This window comes from Paroedura picta, chromosome 5 (genome assembly GCF_049243985.1).
Source record: "Paroedura picta isolate Pp20150507F chromosome 5, Ppicta_v3.0, whole genome shotgun sequence".
Lineage (NCBI taxonomy): Eukaryota > Metazoa > Chordata > Lepidosauria > Squamata > Gekkonidae > Paroedura > Paroedura picta.
The window spans coordinates 47,624,272-47,642,253 of record NC_135373.1 but is presented as its reverse complement, the minus strand read 5'-3'; the positions used below and the strand labels follow the sequence as shown (position 1 = coordinate 47,642,253).

Sequence of the window (17,982 nt, the reverse complement as noted above, 5' to 3'; positions counted from 1 at the left end):
CGCTTTGCGCCTCCCGATTCGTGAGTCCGGCAGGAAGGGACCAATCACGTCCCACGCTGTGCGCGGCTCGCAATTGATCATGGCGGTGGACTGACAATTGGAGGACTCGATCGGCAGGCGCTTTGCGCTTGCCGATTGGGCTCTCCGATTGTCAGTCCGGGGGAAGGGGCCTATCGGCACCCTTCCTCATCACGGACAGGGCCTGCCACCATGGCCCATAACGAATTATTTAATCCGCGGAGCGGTTAAAGATTGTTCTCATATTTATTATATTTATTACCCATCCTTTCTCTTCAGACTCAGGCCAAAACTAGTGTCAGGAAGAGCTTTGTATGGCTGCTGGAGAACAGATATAATTGGAGTCTCACCCCATTTCTGTTCTGCTTTGATGATAACCTGTAAATGGCCTTCAATGGCAACCCCATACAAAGCACATTGCAGTAGCCAAGCCTGGATGTGCAAGAAGGCTTGCAGCTTTTAGACCTGGGAATTTGGTGGGAGGTGCTCTTTGCGACTTTGGACAACAACCATTTCTGAACTTCGAAGTCCAGTTAGGTTTTCCCTAGCAGAAGCTGGATGCCTTGAGGGGTGCCTTGACAGCAAAGGTAGACAGACAGAGCACTGGTATAGTGTTTCACACTGCTGCATCTCTATGCCAGATCAGCTACTTCTGACTGCATTTGTCACACATTTGGTTTCTACTGACCCTCGGGAGGAGCTCCGATTGTTGAACAGACCACCAAAGACCTTGCTGAAACTTTTTGACATTCTCAGCTATTTTATATGCTGAGGCAGAACAATACTCTGTGCTCTGGCAGGCTTCAGTCTCCCAAATCCAAGCAGAGGTGGTCTTAGCTCTGCTAGTTTCATTTAAAAGGAGACTTTGAGGATTGAATCTGGGACCTCCCGCATGGCTGAGCCCTGGGGCCATATACCCCTGAGCCAGTCTGTCCCCCATGTGTGCTGATGGCCACTGTCAGTTTTGAGGATTTTTACCCCTATGACAGCCTACAGACATTTTTGCACGTCTTGTGTGACCAGTTTCAAAATTGTGAGCCTTAGGCACATTTGGGTCAGTGTGCAGGAAAATGTTCAGAAGTTGTTCTTCACTCTTGCCAGAAAGAACTGACTTTGGGCTAAGACAGAAAAAGTTATCAGGTTATGTTGTTCCACACAGAATCTGAAAACAGAAACGAAATCCATGCAACACCTTTCATTAGGACCCACCCAGTTGGTACCAAACATTGTGCACTTTCGAGCCAACCAGGACTCTTCATCAAGCTGGATGTTACAAAATTTAAGCAAGGATAGAAGGGAAGAAGCTGAGTTTTCAGGCCGTGATGTTCAGGTGCCTCTTGAGCTCTGCTTCACTGTTGATTTGCGCCTGTTTTGTTGCCATGACTACCACCCCAGGGGAACGCTCAGAGCAGGGAAGGAGCAGCTTTTTTCCAGGCGGAGAAACAAACTCCCTTTGCGTGTTGTCGTCCCAGTAGATGCTGGGCTAGCTGGTCCTCTTTGTCTGTGCACAGAGAAAGAGCTGACATGGTTTGCTATGAAGTCCTTCTCCCACCCTTGAAGCATTGCTGCGGAGGAAACAACCCAATTCTGGGGCAAATGGCTGCCATGGTTTATATTTTTTAAACTCCCCTCCCTTTTGCTGCAGTGTGTCTTCCCACTCTTTGTTGTTATGGGAACAGTATTTTTTTTTTGTCATGGTAGTTTAAAGAGCCACCTCCATCATTTAAATTTGGGGATACCAGCACCGAAAATCCCCCCTCCATATAGCTTGAAATTAACAGCAGAGATGTTTTCCTTGTACTTCATGGAGAACATTGTGTAGCTCACGACAGCCCCACACGTTAAGTGAATGGGCACAGTGGCAGAACAGGTGTGAACATCCTGGCCCCGTCCCTCAGCTCTGCGCATCCACAGAGCCACATGGAAGAAGCTTCATTGATTTGGAACATCACTCCTCAGAGGGAGGGACTTCCTCCATGCAGCTGCCCCTGCAGATGAGAGGGGTAAGGGAAGAGGCAGGGCCCATTCAGTGGATGTGTGAGGCTGTTATGTATACCTGGTTTGGGGTACGCTGCTGTGGGGCTGGAGATTGCTCTTGGTGAACTAAGGTTAGGCTTTCATTATAAAATATCCTTTTGATCAAGCCCATAAGAACTGGTACAGTCTGGTTTCCCAGTGTCCCTGGTCTTAGGATTGGTTGGGCTGCTGTGACATCATGGAATGTTCATATGCATTTTAACCACATTTAATGACAGCTGTCAGAACACAACCAGTAGATATGCAGGTGACGGTAGGCAGGTATAGGAGCCAGGCATGTGAAAAAAAATGGCAAAAGGCTGAGGATTTAGAAGGCCTTTCAGAAATGGATGTCCCCGAGGGCAGAATTTATTTTTATTTATTTTAGGGGGAAATCCACACCCAATAAATATAGTGAAATGCTTACCTTATGAAGACGCCATATTTTTGGCATTTTGCACGTTGCCAATCTCCCGTGTCCATACAGCAAACCTCAAGCAACATCCTGCTCTCAGAAGTTAAGCGGCTACCTACCCAAGACAGGGTATAGCGACTCAGTTATATAATTCCCTCCCCACTGATTTCTATCTAGGACTTGATGGTATTAGTTTCTGGTCTTTAGTTTTTTATTGAGAGATGCACTTATTGCTGGCATATTGAATTTGGCTGCAGAGGTGGGATTCAATTGTTTTAGGGCATTTTAATGTTTTCTTCCTATTGGAAACTGAGTCTTTGGCTAAGGAGCTGCAGTAGAAATCTTCAGTAAGCAACTTTTTGTATTCCAGCTGTATTTATTTATTTTCAGGTTTATATGTCGCCCTTTCCCAGGGCTCAGGGTGCCTCACAACATTCTATATTCATATAAAATACCTTACCATCATTTTCAAATCAGTCCGATTAATTTCTGATAAAAGCCATATCAGACAGTCGCCGCTTTCTCTCTGGTGGGTGAGGAGGGAACATAAAGGGTATTTTGATGTTGAAAATTCCTAGAGTTAAAAATGGAGGCTGGATATATTGATGGTAGGTTGGGTTGTTAGATAAATTTTGATAGCAGCTTGGTTTTGTTAGCTACATTTAAATCATCAAGCTTTCAGTAGGGTTCCCCCCTCCATGCTTGAACATATATTCCAACATTTTCTTCTTCTCTTCCACTTTTAGGTACTGGGAGCTGTGTAGGGAAGGGAGAGCCAGCCAAGGAAGCATGTTCCTTTTACAACGTCACTTCCATGTGTGAAGGTAACAGTTACTGCTTCTAAAATGCCCAAGGTGGACGCTCCTGTCTGCGCTGGGAGATGGCAGCTCAAGGGGCAGAGCCCATGTAGTGTAGTGGCTACAGTGCTGGACTTTGATTTAGGAGATCAGGGTTTGAATCTCCATCAGATCTGCCATGGAATCTTGCTATGGGATTTGAGGTTAGTTACTGTCATCCTAGCCTACATGACGGAGGGGTTGAGAGGATTAAAGGGGAAGAGAACCCCATGCTTTGCCCTGAGTTCCTTGAAGTAAGGGAGCTATAAAAACATCATAGAGGAATAGAAATGTCCTTGTTTCATGATCAGAGGAATGCTTGCCTCTGTTATATCTTAGCGTAATTTTTAAAAACTTGTTTATGTCCTTTATACCTCACTGTTTTCCTCAAGGGGGACCAGAAGTGAGTAACATAATTCTTCACCCCACCATTTTATCATCACAGCAGGCTTTGTGGTTGGTTATGCTTCAAGCATCTTCTAGGCTTGAATTCATTTCCCTTGTTTTGACATTTTTACAGTGTGGGTGGAGCCAATCATAATATGGCCACTGTAGGAGCTGATTTGGTTCTTTGCTTTGGGCAAGTAACACTATTTAGTTTGTTCCCAGCAGGCAATTTGCTTCCAGTGCAGCTGAAGGAAAAGGTTTGATGTCAGACATTCTGAGTCTGGTTTGATGGTATGCTGCTGTCATATGTCTCCCTGGGATGGATCCAGCAGTTTGCTTGTATTATGACAGCCCCGCCCTTGTGGCCAAGAGTTTACTCTCTTGGTCTTAAAAACATTTGTACTTGGGGATCACGCAGTTATTTTCCATGCTGATAAGTGGGATGTGATGTGTCTGTTAACGCAAGAGTAAAACCCCATGGCAGAATCATAATAAATTAAGTCAGATTAAGTAATAAATTAAGTCCAAGTCTCTCCCTGCAGCAAAAACAATGAGATAATGTCTGGTGCAATAACAATTGAGGCCTTAGCAAAATTTCTTATGTGGAGGGCCTTCAGTGCCTAGGCATAGACTTGCATCCCAGTGCATTTAGACAGCAGATGGAGCCTTCAGGGTACCAACAATTCCAGAGGTAGTTTCCTGAATTTGAACTTCTTGAGCCAGTTTGGTGTAGTGGTTAGGAGTGTGGACTTCTAATCTGGCATGCGGGGTTCGATTCTGCACTCCCCCATATGCAGCCAGCTGGGTGACCTTGGGCTTGCCACAGCACTGAAGAAGGTATTATGACCAAGCAGTAATATCAGGGCTCCTCACAGGGTGTCTGTTGTGGGGAGAGGAAAGGGAAGGAGACTGTAAGCCGCTTTGAGACTCCTTCGGGTAGAGAAAAGCGGCATATAAGAACCAACTCTTCTTCTTCTTCTTCTTCTTCTTCTTCTTCCTCTTCCTCTTCCTCTTCTGCTTTTTCTGCTTCTTCTGCTTCTTCTGCTTCTTCTGCTTCTTCTTCCTAGCACCAAGAACGACCACCAAGGAGCCACCACATCCAACAACTAAAGAGACCCCAAAGTCACCCACAAAGGAGCCAGAGATCTTCACCCCTGGTAAGAGGCACCCACATGGTTGGTGGATGGGAGTGAGGGGCAGAGCAGAAGGTAGTTAACAGCTTATATGGACATACAAGGGTGCACCAGAGAATGCATTGTTGCCTTTTAACCTCCCCCACTCCTCTCAAAAGGCCAGGATTTGGGAGTCGCAAATTGGGACCCTCTTCTGCAGCCCTGTTCTAGCATTTACTAGAACATTTCTGTTTTGGCCCTGCATTTTCTTTTCATGCTCTTGTTCTATCAGTCACCACAGAGCACATCTTGCTTGCTTCTAAAGCAGAGTGGGGTGGTAATGTGTTTTTGTGGGGGGGGGGGTTGAATGCACATGGTGGCCAAGATTCTCACTAATTCCTGAAACAAAACCATTACTCATGCAAAGCAACTGTACCCTGTTTATGTGCAGAGGTAAGAATCTGTGCTGTTGATTCTGCTGGCTCCAAATCAGCCATGCCCCAGTAAAAGGTTCTGAAATGATCTGAAGGCCCAAATAAACCCTGTCCAAAAACAAGGTGGCATGCTACGGCAGCCGTTGTCCACTTCCCTCCATCAGAAGCAAGATTTTCCCTCCATTTTTCTTTCCCTTCTGTGACTGAGAAACCCTGGTTATTTGTTTTCTCCTTTCCTGAAGAATTCTGTCTGTCCCACCTTGTGACAGTATAATATTTTGACTGTTTGCTCAGCCCAGGAACCTGAGGGAAAGAATGGGTACCCCTTTAACCTATATGACTTAACTGGCACTCAAGAAGTTCTTATATTCCAGATTTATAAAATATTTTATTCAACATAATAGGGAAATGTCAGGTGAAATCAGGGGTAAAATTCCTGAGGCAACTCAATATAGATAATTGAAGTAAAATCAGTATATGCCCAGAGTTTTGTTCTTTTATTTCAGGCTGAGAGTTTCTTAAGCTATTCACAGTTATTTAAAATCTTTTTGCTGGTTTTGGTCCAGTGTTTTCCACATTCCATTTCACTTTATTTAGTGTTTTCTGACTCTTTTGGTTTCCAGAAGGCTGGTGCACTCTTTCCTGAACTCAAAGCCCTTCTCTTGAAACACCAATACTCTTCTTGAGTTTTTAACTGACTCTTAAGGTCTCTGAAGACAGTTTCTAACCACACCAGACCAGCGTTTTCTGCATTCTTCAGAGCTAACTACCTGTTTGACTGGGTAGAGAAATTCTCCTCTCACTAGAAGATCTATCCCCTTTCTTTGGCCTGAATGGGAGTCTCCATCTAACTACTCATAGGTCCTTGCCAACTTTCCCCAGTTCTCCTGTCTGTGTTACACTGCTCTCAGTCAGAATTCCAAAACTGTACTCGGACTGTTCTCAGCGTGGACTGAAATCAGACTCAATTCTCCTCAGCATACAGCCCAAGAGTTTGTTCTACTCAGCAGATGCTAACCAACCAGATCACTTGGAGCAGCTTGTAACTCAAGGCTATTTGGCTCTGTGCAGAATTAACCCTTCCCAGTCCTTTATCTGTTTACACAGCACTTCTAAGCTTTTAAAAAGTGCAGTCCATCACATGTGCATGTCATGATAAAGCAAACCCTGATCTTCCAACTGTTTATGCATAAACTCTGTATGCCCCAGTGAGGCTCCAAATCAGTATACAACTTCATTGTCCCCCTGCCCCTGGTTATATCCTCACGTCTTCCCTGTGAAAGGTAGATTATATTGAGGCCCAGGGTTGCAAGATGAGCTTCTGTAACAGAGTAGGCTTGTAGCAGAAATTCAGATGAACAAGGATTTCTCCTGCTTTCCCCACACACACAATCTCTCTCTCTCTCTCTCTCTCTCTCTCTCTCTCTCTCTCTCTCTCTCTCTCTCTCTCTCTCTCTCTCTCTCTCTCCCCCTCCCCATACACACACACTCTCTCACACACACATTCATTCTCCCCCCCTCTCTCACTCACTCACACACACACACACACTCATTCTCTTAGCCTTTGGTTGCTTAAAAGAGGTGCCAGAAACTCTTGCTGTATGCAGTGGTGCTCAGATCGCAAAGCTTAACCAGCCAGGCCTGAAGATAGAAGGAAAAGGGCCAGTTAATAAAGAAGCCAGGCAGAGGAGATGGATTGTGTGCTCATGGGGAGAATGAATCTTCCTGCCGAAAAGGAGCCAGGAACCAAAGAGCTTTGGGCTAATTAAAGTGAGTAACTCTATCCCAAAGCCTTGTGAATTATTGATCCAGCACAGGCTCCCGATGGGCAGTTGTGAGCTCGTTTATCTCTGCAAGTGAAGGTTTTTTTGTTTGCCTCCATGCCGGTTCTCCTGCCTGTATTTAATTGCTCCAACTCTTCTTCTGTTCATCTTACATGCAGTCTCTCTCTCTCTCTCTCTCTCTCTTACTGGTTTGGTACCTTTTTGATTGCAAATCCTTTTTATTATTTTAACCACTGTGCAGCTACTCCTTAGATCTGAAGGACTAGCTGGAAATTTAGAACATCGACAGGGTTAAATTCCAGAAACTAAATATCCTGCGCACATTCACCTGTGAGTAATCGCCACTGAACATGGCAGGGCTGACTTTGGAGTGAACATGAGTGGCATTTGGTTGCAGGTCCTTGCGTTATGCTGTATAGATTTGGTGAATGCAGAGTGGGAGGGGGGAAAGGGAAAGAATGTCCTCTTCCTCGTGTAAAATGAAGGGTAGGTTTGGTCAGGAAATTCTGTGCCAGCTCTTTCTACTTTCGGAACACACTCCCCCATCCCTCCTGCTATCTGAAAGCTTGGATCATTTTTCCCCAGATAGCTTTAGATAGAGCCAATGTGGTAGAGTGGCTAGAGTGCCAGGCTAGGATCTGAGGGCACTGGCTTGAATCCCCACCTCTGCTGTGTAAGATGACTGGGTTACCTCGGGCTAGTCATTCTTCCAGGGATGGGAAGGCCACTTACCTCACTGGGGAATTAGGCAGCATTGCTAGGAACATTGAATCTAGAGCAAGGAAAGTTATAACGGAGGGAAGTGGTGGCATTGCCTCTGGCCGGCTCAGGTGAGATGGCAGGGCCCTTTTCCAGGTTCCCATCAGTCTCTTGAACCTCCTCGGCTCATTTGCCCTCAGCCTAACCTGCTTCACAGGCTTGTTGCAAGTATAAAATGGAAGAGGAGGAGAAACGATGGCCAAGAGACAGGAAGGAGAGGGTGAGACCTCACCAGTAACCCCCAGCTTCTTCTCCTCTCCAGGTACCACGGCCAGCCCTCCACTAACCAGTTTCCCGGAGTTCCACTCTGCGGGCTTTGACTCTGCAAGCTTCATTGGCGGGATTGTCCTGGTGCTCAGCATCCAAGCAGTCATCTTCTTTGTCATCAAGTTCCTCCGATCAAAGGACAGCACCTATCAGACACTGTAAGTTCCCTGACAGCCCCCGGGAGGAGAGGCTGGCGGAGGAGATCCGCTCAGGGCGGATCTTTGCACATGGCTGCTGTTTTATGGGAGAGGGAGAGAGCCGAAGAGATCAGACCCTTTTGCCCAAACCACGGGGGGGGGATTTCTCAACACAGTTCTCATCCCCACCCTCAATTTGTGCCTCCCTTGGAGCCCTTTTGCACTGTTCTTTGTAGGGCTCGTGCATACGGCCAGCTAAACTGAAGAACAGGCAGTTCAGGCTGCCCCTGAGCACCACAAAGTTTGGTGCAGTTGGGCTGCCCTCTCATTCTGCAGACCTTTCTAGGACTCCTTTCCTCTAAGCAGGTGTTTGCTGTCTTGTGCACAAGCCATGCCCCTTCCTTCCTCATACTGTTTGCCAAACCCTTTTGTTTCCTTTTGCTTTGCTCCACTTTCACGGGGGAGGACAGTCCTGCTTCCCCGACCCTTGCAACAAGTCAAGGCTCTCTCTGGACTCTCAGAGACATCAAGGCTTTGAAAACAGCTCCATTTACCTTCTTTTGAACAAGCTTCCAGTGAGCTCTTCTGGTGTCCGTTGTTTTGCATCTAGTTCAGCAGATGCAGATTGCTGCGTTGGTCCAAAGCGTAGCCCAAGAGACAGAAGCCCAACCAAACCATCATAAAAATCATGTGCAGAGGGTTTTGAGCTTGCCAGAACTCTCTCACGCTAGATGTTTATGTTTTTTTTTAAGAAATCTGAATTGGCTGCCTGTGGTTGCCTTGAGCCTTTTTAAAACGGCAGAGCAGCCCAAATCAGTCTCTGGGCACGTCTAGTTTGGCAGCCTGCTGCTTCCCATTGATCTGTTGATCCTCGCTTAGGTTAATCCAGGGACAGCTGTGGGGCACTAAGAACCTGGGGAACCAGTGATCCGGGGGGAACGGAGGAGAGGAATTTAGAACAAGTGGCCAAATCAGGATTATGTGGAGGAGGGTGGGTTTTTTCCTTGAATTGCCTGAGAGGAAGAATCGGAAGCTTGCTGGTTTTCCGTTCCAGCTTTTTAAAACCTCCTTGAGCAAAGGGCTCTTCACCAAAGGCAGCTGGGCAAAACCATCCCCTGAGCCGTGCAGCTGGGTGCAGCTGGGGCCTTCCCCGTCCTGGGCTTAACTGGCAGGATTGCAGCCGCACCCCACTGTGCTTTCTGAATTCTGCCTTCGTTCACGCGCCATGCTGCTGTGCATCCAGGATAATTGTGCGCGTGTGCACACTTCCAGGCTGCTTCGAGGAGTGCAGCAAGAACAGCAGTAGTCTGTGTCCATCTTCAGAGACTTTTTCTGCATCTTGTGAGCCAGCGTGGTATAGTGGTGAAGAGCGGCAGCCTTTAATCTGGACAGCCGAGTTTGATCCCCCACTCCTTTTCCACAGGCAGCCAGCTGGGTGACTTTGGGCTAGTTACAGTTCCCTCACAACTCTCTTTAGTCCCACCTCCCTCACAGGGTGTCTGTTGTTAGCTGTTAGTAAGCTGTTAGGCAATTGTAAGCTGCTAGTGAAAAGCAGGGTACAAAAGCTCATCTCCTCCGCTACTTGTCCAGTAGTCCAAAGGTATCCCCACTTTGCTCCTAATTGCTATGACCAGCTTATCCCTGGGGTGACCATGTTCCAAGCAGGGCAATTCATTTGAGCTTCTAAGGATCCCAAAGCAAGCAGGCGTTTCACAGGTGCAGTACATCCCCTTAATGTTGGGGCAAGGAGAAGGGGGGAGCCTTGGCTGAATTTTGCTCACTTTCATGTTTGTGGAAAGAGGCAAGAAGCTCTGCCTTTCGGGGTTGTTCCCTGTCTCCATGGTGCATCCTGTAGTCCCCATACACTCTATTCTAGCTTCTTTGCTGTCACTCTGCCCATACATTTTCTCAAGGGTCCCTGGCTCAAAGTGCAAACTAACCACTTTGCCCCCATCTCTGTTCTTCTCTGCCTGTGGACCCCAGTGGCTTCATCCCGTGTTATAAAGTCTGCTCGTATCTGCATATGTGTCCCTGGGGAGGCCTGTACATAAAAATGTAATGCCCAGGTCTGGTTCACATTTGGGCTTCAGATCCCACTGTGCTGTGTTGTGCTGTTTTCCCAAACTGAAATGGCTCTTGGATGGCTCTGAGCGAGCTCATTGGTCCATATAGATGCCTCTACTGGGGCTGTTTCAAGTCAGGGCAATGGCCAGGGAGGGGGGGTTAAATCCCCTGTCCCCATGCATTTGGGTGTGTTTTAGGGGCCTTCTGATGCTTAGCATTGTCTCTAATGTTGATTTTCTCAATTCCCACTCATCCCCTTTTTAATTTTCTTTGCATGCTGCTTGTCACCAGAGAGGACAACCAGTAGGTGTAGCTGTGTGTAATGAACAAGGGGGGGACAACATATAGGCTGTGTCCAGAAAAAGGAAAATGTATCACCTTTTCTTAGCTCTGCTCTTTAGTGGTGCTATATCTTCAGAACCTGGCAATGGACCAGTCCAGTGGCAACATGTGGTTGGTTGTGTTTTTCTTGGGCTCATACACCTTTCAACTGCAGGAGTGCAAATTTGGATGTTTCTGCTTGGGGAGAGAAAGACCTTCCTTGCACACATAAATAACATGTTGGGGTACAGGGAGATACTAGACTGAATGCCATAACAAGCTAGTTGTCTATGTGCAAGGAATTTTGGGGTGGAGAAAGACAGAGTACCACCATACTTAGAGTACCACCATCTTAGAGTAGTAAAGTCCAGCAAAAAGCTTTCCAGCTCAATGCGTTTTTTGGGGACTTATCTCTGGGAGTTCCACTTCATGCACCCTTCTTTCATCCCCCCTGGTCATTATCCTAATGGAGGAATGTCTTTTGACAAATCTCTGTTAATTTCATTAAAATCCACTGCTGTTTGCCCCGGTACTGTTGCTCTCACTAATAGGCAGCTTTGTTTTTCCTGAATCAATGGATGATTCAGAGAGAGAGAGCAGAAACTGGCTGTCCAGGCTTAGACAGTTTCTGTACCCTCTGAGACCCTACCTCTCTGTTATACTTGGCACACAGAAGCATTCCCCCATTCACAAGAACTCTTGCAGCAAAAATTCTGAAGCTTCCCGATCAAAGGGGCCAAGAGATTTGGTGGGATAGAAACTTATTTATAAAAGACTTTCTGTCTTGCACCTTGCCTATTCCATTCTCAAGGTGGTTTTTAACAATCACAGAAAACAAAAGCGTAAAAAACAAAACAAAACCCCCAGGATTGCTAATGTTTATTAGAAGACCAATCTATAGCTCTAAAAATATTAAGAATCTAATAGCCAAGGCAAGCAGGGAGGGCGGGCGGCGGAAGGCCATCATGATAACACAGCAGTGTAACTATTTTAAAGCATTTAGTGGCAAGAAGGAAAAATTAAAAGGCTATACAAGCAACAAGTAAAATCACTGGAAGCGTTATGAAAAACTCATTGCTTTGTTCTTTTTTACCATCAAGTCATAGCTGACCAGCTCGTGGTGGGTTACAATTGTCCACAATTTAAAACCCCAGTAAAACCTCATTAAAATTAAAGCATGATATAAAGTTACAGCATATAGATAAGAGAACATGGCAGTAAAAATCCACTATATCTCCCCCATAAACATCATCCAATAGGGCAGGGGTAGTCCAACTGCGGCCCTCCAGATGTCCATGGACTACAATTACCATAAGCCCCTGCCAGCATTTGCTGGCAGGGGCTCATGGGAATTGTAGTCCATGGACATCTGGAGGGCCGCAGTTTGACTACCCCTGCAATAGGGAAATGGCAAGAGGGGAGCCATAACCCCGCTGTAGTTGACCCTGGGGGTCCTGCTGCTTGGCACCAAGGGGGGGGGGGATCAGATCTTCTAAGATCCTGGCCTCAACCATAGATGTTCGGAGGTTAGCTTGCCATTGTCACCTTCTGCATTGGCGGTCTCCCATCCAGCTACTGAACAGGGGCCATCCCCGCTTAGCTCCTGAGATCTGATAAAATCAGGCTACCCCGGGTTATTCAGGTCAGGGCCTTCAATTATTTAGGACATTTTTATCCTGCCCTTCCTCCAAAGAGTTCAAGGCAGCATCTATCCATCCTTCCTTCCTCCTCCTTTTTATTCCCACAACAGCCCTGTGAGGTAGGCTAAGCTGAGAGAGAGAGTCACTGTGGGGTATCTGGAGCCAGAGCAGGATTTTCTAGATGCTCATCCCACACTGCAAGCGCTCATTATACTGGCAAAACAGGAAAGCATCTTTTAAAAACACTGAGCCAAAAGAATGGCCTTTTCCTTTAAAAATCACAGCATGGCACTTCTATTTTTTCTACCATGGGAAGCAAAACTCGCTGGCTGACCCTGGGTCAACCATTGTCTCTCCCCATGTGCCTAACCAGCCTCAACAGCAATAATTCTGTAGGAGTCTTGTAGCAGTTTAAAGACTGACACATGTATATTCTGGCTTTTGTTATCAGAATTGCCTTGTTCACATATTACAGTGAACACATATACAGCTTGCATGTATTTGCATAACTTGTTTGAAAGAAAGAGATGATGAGCATTTTCCTTACAAATAAAAGTGGAGTTTTAAATCACATGCTGAGCTCTACAGGAGAATTGCTTGGTGTGTGTATAAAGAAAAATCAGTACTTAGATTGCTCAGGCTGGCCTAGGGCCCAGGGTGGCCAGACTGTCACTCTCTGGATGTACATGGTCTACAATGACCATGAGCTCCAACCAACATGCTGGCAGGGGCTCATGGTCACTGTGGCCTACAGTTATCTGGGGAGCCCCAGTTTGGCTGCCCCATCCAGGTTCAAATCGCCAGTCAACACAGAAGCATTTTGGGTGAAATTGGGCCAGTCATACTCTCTCAGCCTAACCTAGTTGTCAAGGACTGTTGTGGAGATAAAATAGAGGTGGGGAGAACAACTTTGCAAACTGCTTTGAGCCCACATCAGGGGAACAAAGAGGAATATCAATACAGTCATTGTTTAAACCAGCCATGAGAGAATAGGCCCTGAACTCTTTACATTTATATATACAAAAGGAGTAGTAGGAATGTCTTTGTCCATCACCTGCCATAGAAAACCTGTGGCAGTGGTACCTTATTGCACTGTATCTGTTCCATCCCCCTCCCTGCCCAAATCCCAAAGGCACATACACTCTGAGTGATGTGAAAGAGGGTGCTATCAAGTTGTGTTTTTTTTTTTCTCCCATCAGCTGAGGAATTCTGTGTGTGCTTGTGGTGTGTCTCTCCTCTTGCTGCATGGTTTTTATGGTTTCCAGAGTCTGCCGGGGTCTCCTGTGCTGCATGGAGCAAAGACCTGTGATGTCTGCCTTTGATTTCTTAATTAAAGCTTGTAGGATGTTGATTTCTCCAGGGCTTTTGTGACTGTTGGGTGATTTCTTGTGCAGCGTGACTTGCTTGCAGGAGCGGAGCCTCAACCTCAGGATTGTCTTGGCGAGATGTCGGAGGAAAGAAGTTCTGGATCTTTAGTCTGGAGGAGGGAGGATCGGGTGGTCCTGCCTAGGGACACAGCCAGACAGCTGGTCTCGCCTGGTTGGGGGGTACGGGAAGCAGGTGGAGGGGAGATGGGCCCAGACACTTGGGTGCCCCTCAATGGCTGCTTTACACATTTGTTAATTTACACTTTGGGTTGAAAACTTCCAGGGGCTTTCAGCAATAGCAGCAAGCCCCACAAGGACTCACTGGAGGGGTGATAATTTAGAAACCTCCTCCCTCAAGGATTCTGTAACTCTTCATGGTACTGAGCATCCTTATTTTGCTTCTCCTCTTTTTAAATTTTAACTGGTGCTTAACTGCTGTTGGTGAGCTACGCCTCCTGGGACCTTCTCAGTCCTCATCAGACTGGGAATTGTCATCTTTTGCTTCGTCTGGAGACATAATTTCTCTGCATATTTGGGGAACCTCATGAATAAGTTGAAACTTGCAGTTTAGCCCCTGGGTCCCCTGCTGTGCTTCTTCCAAGGACAAACCACTGAAACATAAATATTGAGCATCCCCCGGACTTACCATGTGTAATACCTGTGCCTTCGTGAAACTTCTAACCACTCCTGTCTAGATGCTGACTCTGGGATTTCAATATGGTCTTAATCCTGCAGCTGGAAACTTAAACCCAGTGGTTGCCAACTGCTTTTAAAGGGAGAGACACTGTGAAGGATATTTGTCCTTCCAGTGGAGTGTCGTCATGCACCCTTCCCACATCCTTCCTTCCTTGCATTAAACCTCTCTTAATGTTGCACTGGCAATTGGGCAAGGATTGGGTGGGGAAGGAGCAGTTGGCAAGTCCATCTGCTGCTCTTCCCTGCATATTAAGCAATCATTTTCTGTCTCATGGATAAGATGGTTTTGTTTTCTTTGTCATAAAGTCACAGTTGGCATGCCTACCCCATGGGGTTTTCAGGGAACAGAAATTTAGAGGTGGTTTGCCATTGCCTGCCTCCAAAACATGACCCTGGTATTTCTTGGTGGTCTCTCTTCCAAATACTGACCAGAGCCAACCTGGCTTGGCTTCCGAGATCTGACAAAATCAGGCTAGCCTGAACTATCTGTAAGAATATAAAAAGAGCCCTGCTTAATCAGACCAGTGGTCCATCTAGTCCAGCATCCTGTCTCACATAGTGGCCAACCAGTTCATCTAGTGGGCCAACAACCAGGCATGGAAGCCAAGACCTTCTCCTGGTGTAGCCTCTTGGTTCTGGGGTTCATTTCAATAGCATGACTTGAGCAGTGTTTACCCAGTCAATGGGAAGGTAGTTGAAATCACTAACCAAGGCAGGGCAGGATAGATAGAGCTGGCTTATACAAAATCAAACCATTTTAGTTCAGTCTTACTGGACTACTAGAACACAGATTTCCTATAGTGTTTTTTTTAAGTCTGAAAGATTTATATGCTGCTTGGCCTCCAACCTAGTATAGCTCGAATGAACACAGTGCAAGGGAGATGGCTTCACCTGGAGAATGGCTTCTGGTTAGCCTCAAGGGGGTGAAAGAGCGGAGACGAACATTATGGGGACTGCAAGGTTAAAGCTGCCCCAGATGACTGGAGCTCCTATGAAATTCAAATTCAAAAAACCTTTAATGGCATATATAGAAATAATTAATTAGTAATTGATAATGATTACATAATCTAATATAAAAAATAAATGAAGTAAAATAAGTAACAACAAATTATATATTCCTCCATAGAATGCTCAGTAATCAGTCATTTACACCAACTGTTAATGCCCATAGTCTAGAATTATTTTTTGCTTAGCCGATTATCCTTTTTTTTATCACAGCAGCCAGGAATTCCACTACTAATTCTGTAATTTCCGGGGACTTATCAGCTAGTGAAGGAGCTCCTATCACTGTGGGTGTTCTCCTTGGCCACTTAGCCCCGTGTGGCCTGCCTTGACTGGCATCTGCTCTCACTGCCATCCCTGCCATAGAGATTCTGAGGCCTGATCTGGCCCCTTCTGTATACAAAACAGGCTCCTTTCACCGTAATGATAGGCTTTAAAACATTGTTTTTGCTTGTGTAGAATTCCCCCAGGAGGCCTTGTTTTTATGTCACACCTGAAGCAACAGAGAGCTCAGCTCGTGTTTTTATTGAGGGAGAGGGGCCAAGACGACTGCAGTACTGATACACAACGGGGTTGGCTGATCCTAGTAGTACCTGCAAGGGGTACCTCATGTGACAGGCTGTAAAAGGTGATTGGAGTCTTTCACAGAGCTGTGTTCTTGAACCTCCCCTGGTGCCAAGGAGGGGCTGTGACTCACTGGCAGAACATGTGCTTGGCATGCAGAAGGTCCCAAGTTCAATCCCTGCCAGTCTGAGTAGAGCCGCTGCCAGTCTGAGTAGACAATACTGACTTTGATGGACCAGGGGTATGTTTCAGCATTTTATTTTATTTACTAGCAAAAATGCTGTTGTATCTCAACATACAATGTGTGCTAGTTTCCCTCCCTCCCACCCAGGTCAGCCAGCTGAGGCCTGGAGCGGCCTCAGAAGGCCTTTTCAGGGCAGCAGGGGGAAGCGCTGGCAGGGACTCCACTCCTCCCCAAGCAGCCCTGCTGTGGCCTGAGAAGGCCACGGATGGAGCTGCTCAGGGTGGTGGGAGCGCTGCCAGGGACTGTCTCACCCTCTCCTCCTGCCCCCGCAGCGCTGCTGAAGCCTGGCATGGCTGCAGTGGGGGGAATCACTTGCGTGGGCTCCTTCCCCACCTCCACGGGTACCACATTCACAGGCCCTCTGCCCTCCCTCCAGCTCCCACTCACCGAGCTGGCTTACTTCTTCCACATGGGAGAAGTTGGAGGGGGATGCCGCCAGGGGCAGGACATCCTTCCTGATTGGCCATTTGTTAGAAAGATGACCAATCAGGGATGGGACAGCCTACATGAATCGCAGCTCCTCCCAGCATCCTCTTCCTCTTTTATTTATATGTTCAGGTTTAATCATATTTATATACCACCCTCTCTTGTGGCTCAGGCCGCAAACATCAGGCAGCTTCATGTGTTTGTGCTCATATGGATTTTGTATATTGTGTTATGTGTGAATCGTCAATATTACCATGTCCTCATTTAATAAAAAAAAAAGACTAGACAAATTGTCAAAGGATGAGGATCGATGGTGTTTGGACACAAAGGCTAAATGGGAATTCCATGGTCAGAGGCAGTATACCTTCCAGAAGTGGTTGTTGGGGGAGGCTTTGGACCCTGGGCTCACCTAATGCACCTTCATGGGCAACTAGCTGGTCGCTGTGGGACAACAGGATGCTGGACTCAAGGGAGGTTTTGACTTGAGCCCTCAGGGCTCTTATGTTGTGGTTAAGTCCATCATGCCCAATACTGCAGTGATTAAATGTTTATCTGTAGGATAACAGTTGATTCCCTTTCAGGGAGAGGTTTGAATTTTATCATGGTCTACTGGTCCCCATGACTTTGAAGATATACTTTGAAGTGTGTGAGCAAGCACTGCGCTACAGAAGCCTGGGGAGTTAATGAATGAGATTTTTAATTATCAGGGAAGGGCGGTTTCAGTGTTCTATATGGCTTCTTAATACAGCCTGTCCTCCCTCTCGGTTACCAACCTCCTGGTATCTCCAGATTATTCCCTGGAGGAAATGGAAGCTTTGTGGAGGTGGGGGGGGGGAATTTATGACATCATATCCTCATTGAGTTCCCTCCCCTAGCTCCAGGCATGATCCCCAAATCTCCAAATTTGATACCACTACCTCCCATGATAGAAAAACAGAGTAAATTATATATACTTGTAAAAATGTAGAATAATCTATAGCAAATTAGGGAAAATGACAATTTGCATGACTACAACTTTTTTTGGGGGGGGGGAGGCGTAGCTTTGCACACCTATCATTGTTGTATTCTACAGCTATGAAAAACAAAGCCGATGAGATGCTCACAAGTCTGTTTTTCTAATTTTGATGGGAAATTTGATGTACAAGTATTTACTTTCCTGGTTCGTTGGAAATAGTTTATGGAAAGGTTTCGAACTCTGGGAAAAACATCAAAAGTTATTAGACCTCAGTGTGGTGCAGAAGCCATTTTGGGGCTAAATCTGAGAGAAATGTTTTGAACAAAAATGCTAGAAGTATCTTAACCTCTAGTATCTAGCGATTCTCAAGTTATTCTCAGTTCATATAGAATCATAGAGTTGGAAGGGGCCATACAGGCTATCTGGTCCAACCCCCTGCTTATATTTATCTTGTTTTCTGGGCATAGAAAACTATTAAGAGATGTTACACCCCAGTCAGGTAGGACAGCCCTTTTTGCTTTTTGCTGGCTATTGTTTT

General features: G+C 46.3%; 1 protein-coding gene across 4 annotated transcripts in view; it reads left to right on the top strand.

Moving 5' to 3' along the window:
- The window catches only part of CD164L2 (CD164 molecule like 2), a 43,653-nt gene that overhangs the window by 23,854 nt on the left and 1,817 nt on the right, over window positions 1-17,982 (top strand). Inside the window, exons 3-6 of one of the 4 annotated variants that reach the window (XM_077337750.1) lie at window positions 3,196-3,273; window positions 4,740-4,829; window positions 8,024-8,186; window positions 10,521-11,830. In XM_077337750.1, coding sequence (XP_077193865.1) covers window positions 3,196-3,273; window positions 4,740-4,829; window positions 8,024-8,186; window positions 10,521-10,536 — 347 coding nt within the window. In that variant the 3' untranslated portion in view covers window positions 10,537-11,830. Of the gene's footprint in view, window positions 1-3,195; window positions 3,274-4,739; window positions 4,830-8,023; window positions 8,187-10,520; window positions 11,835-17,982 lie in introns of those variants that run through there. The other 3 variants (XM_077337751.1, XM_077337752.1, XM_077337753.1) reach the window with 3 other exon arrangements.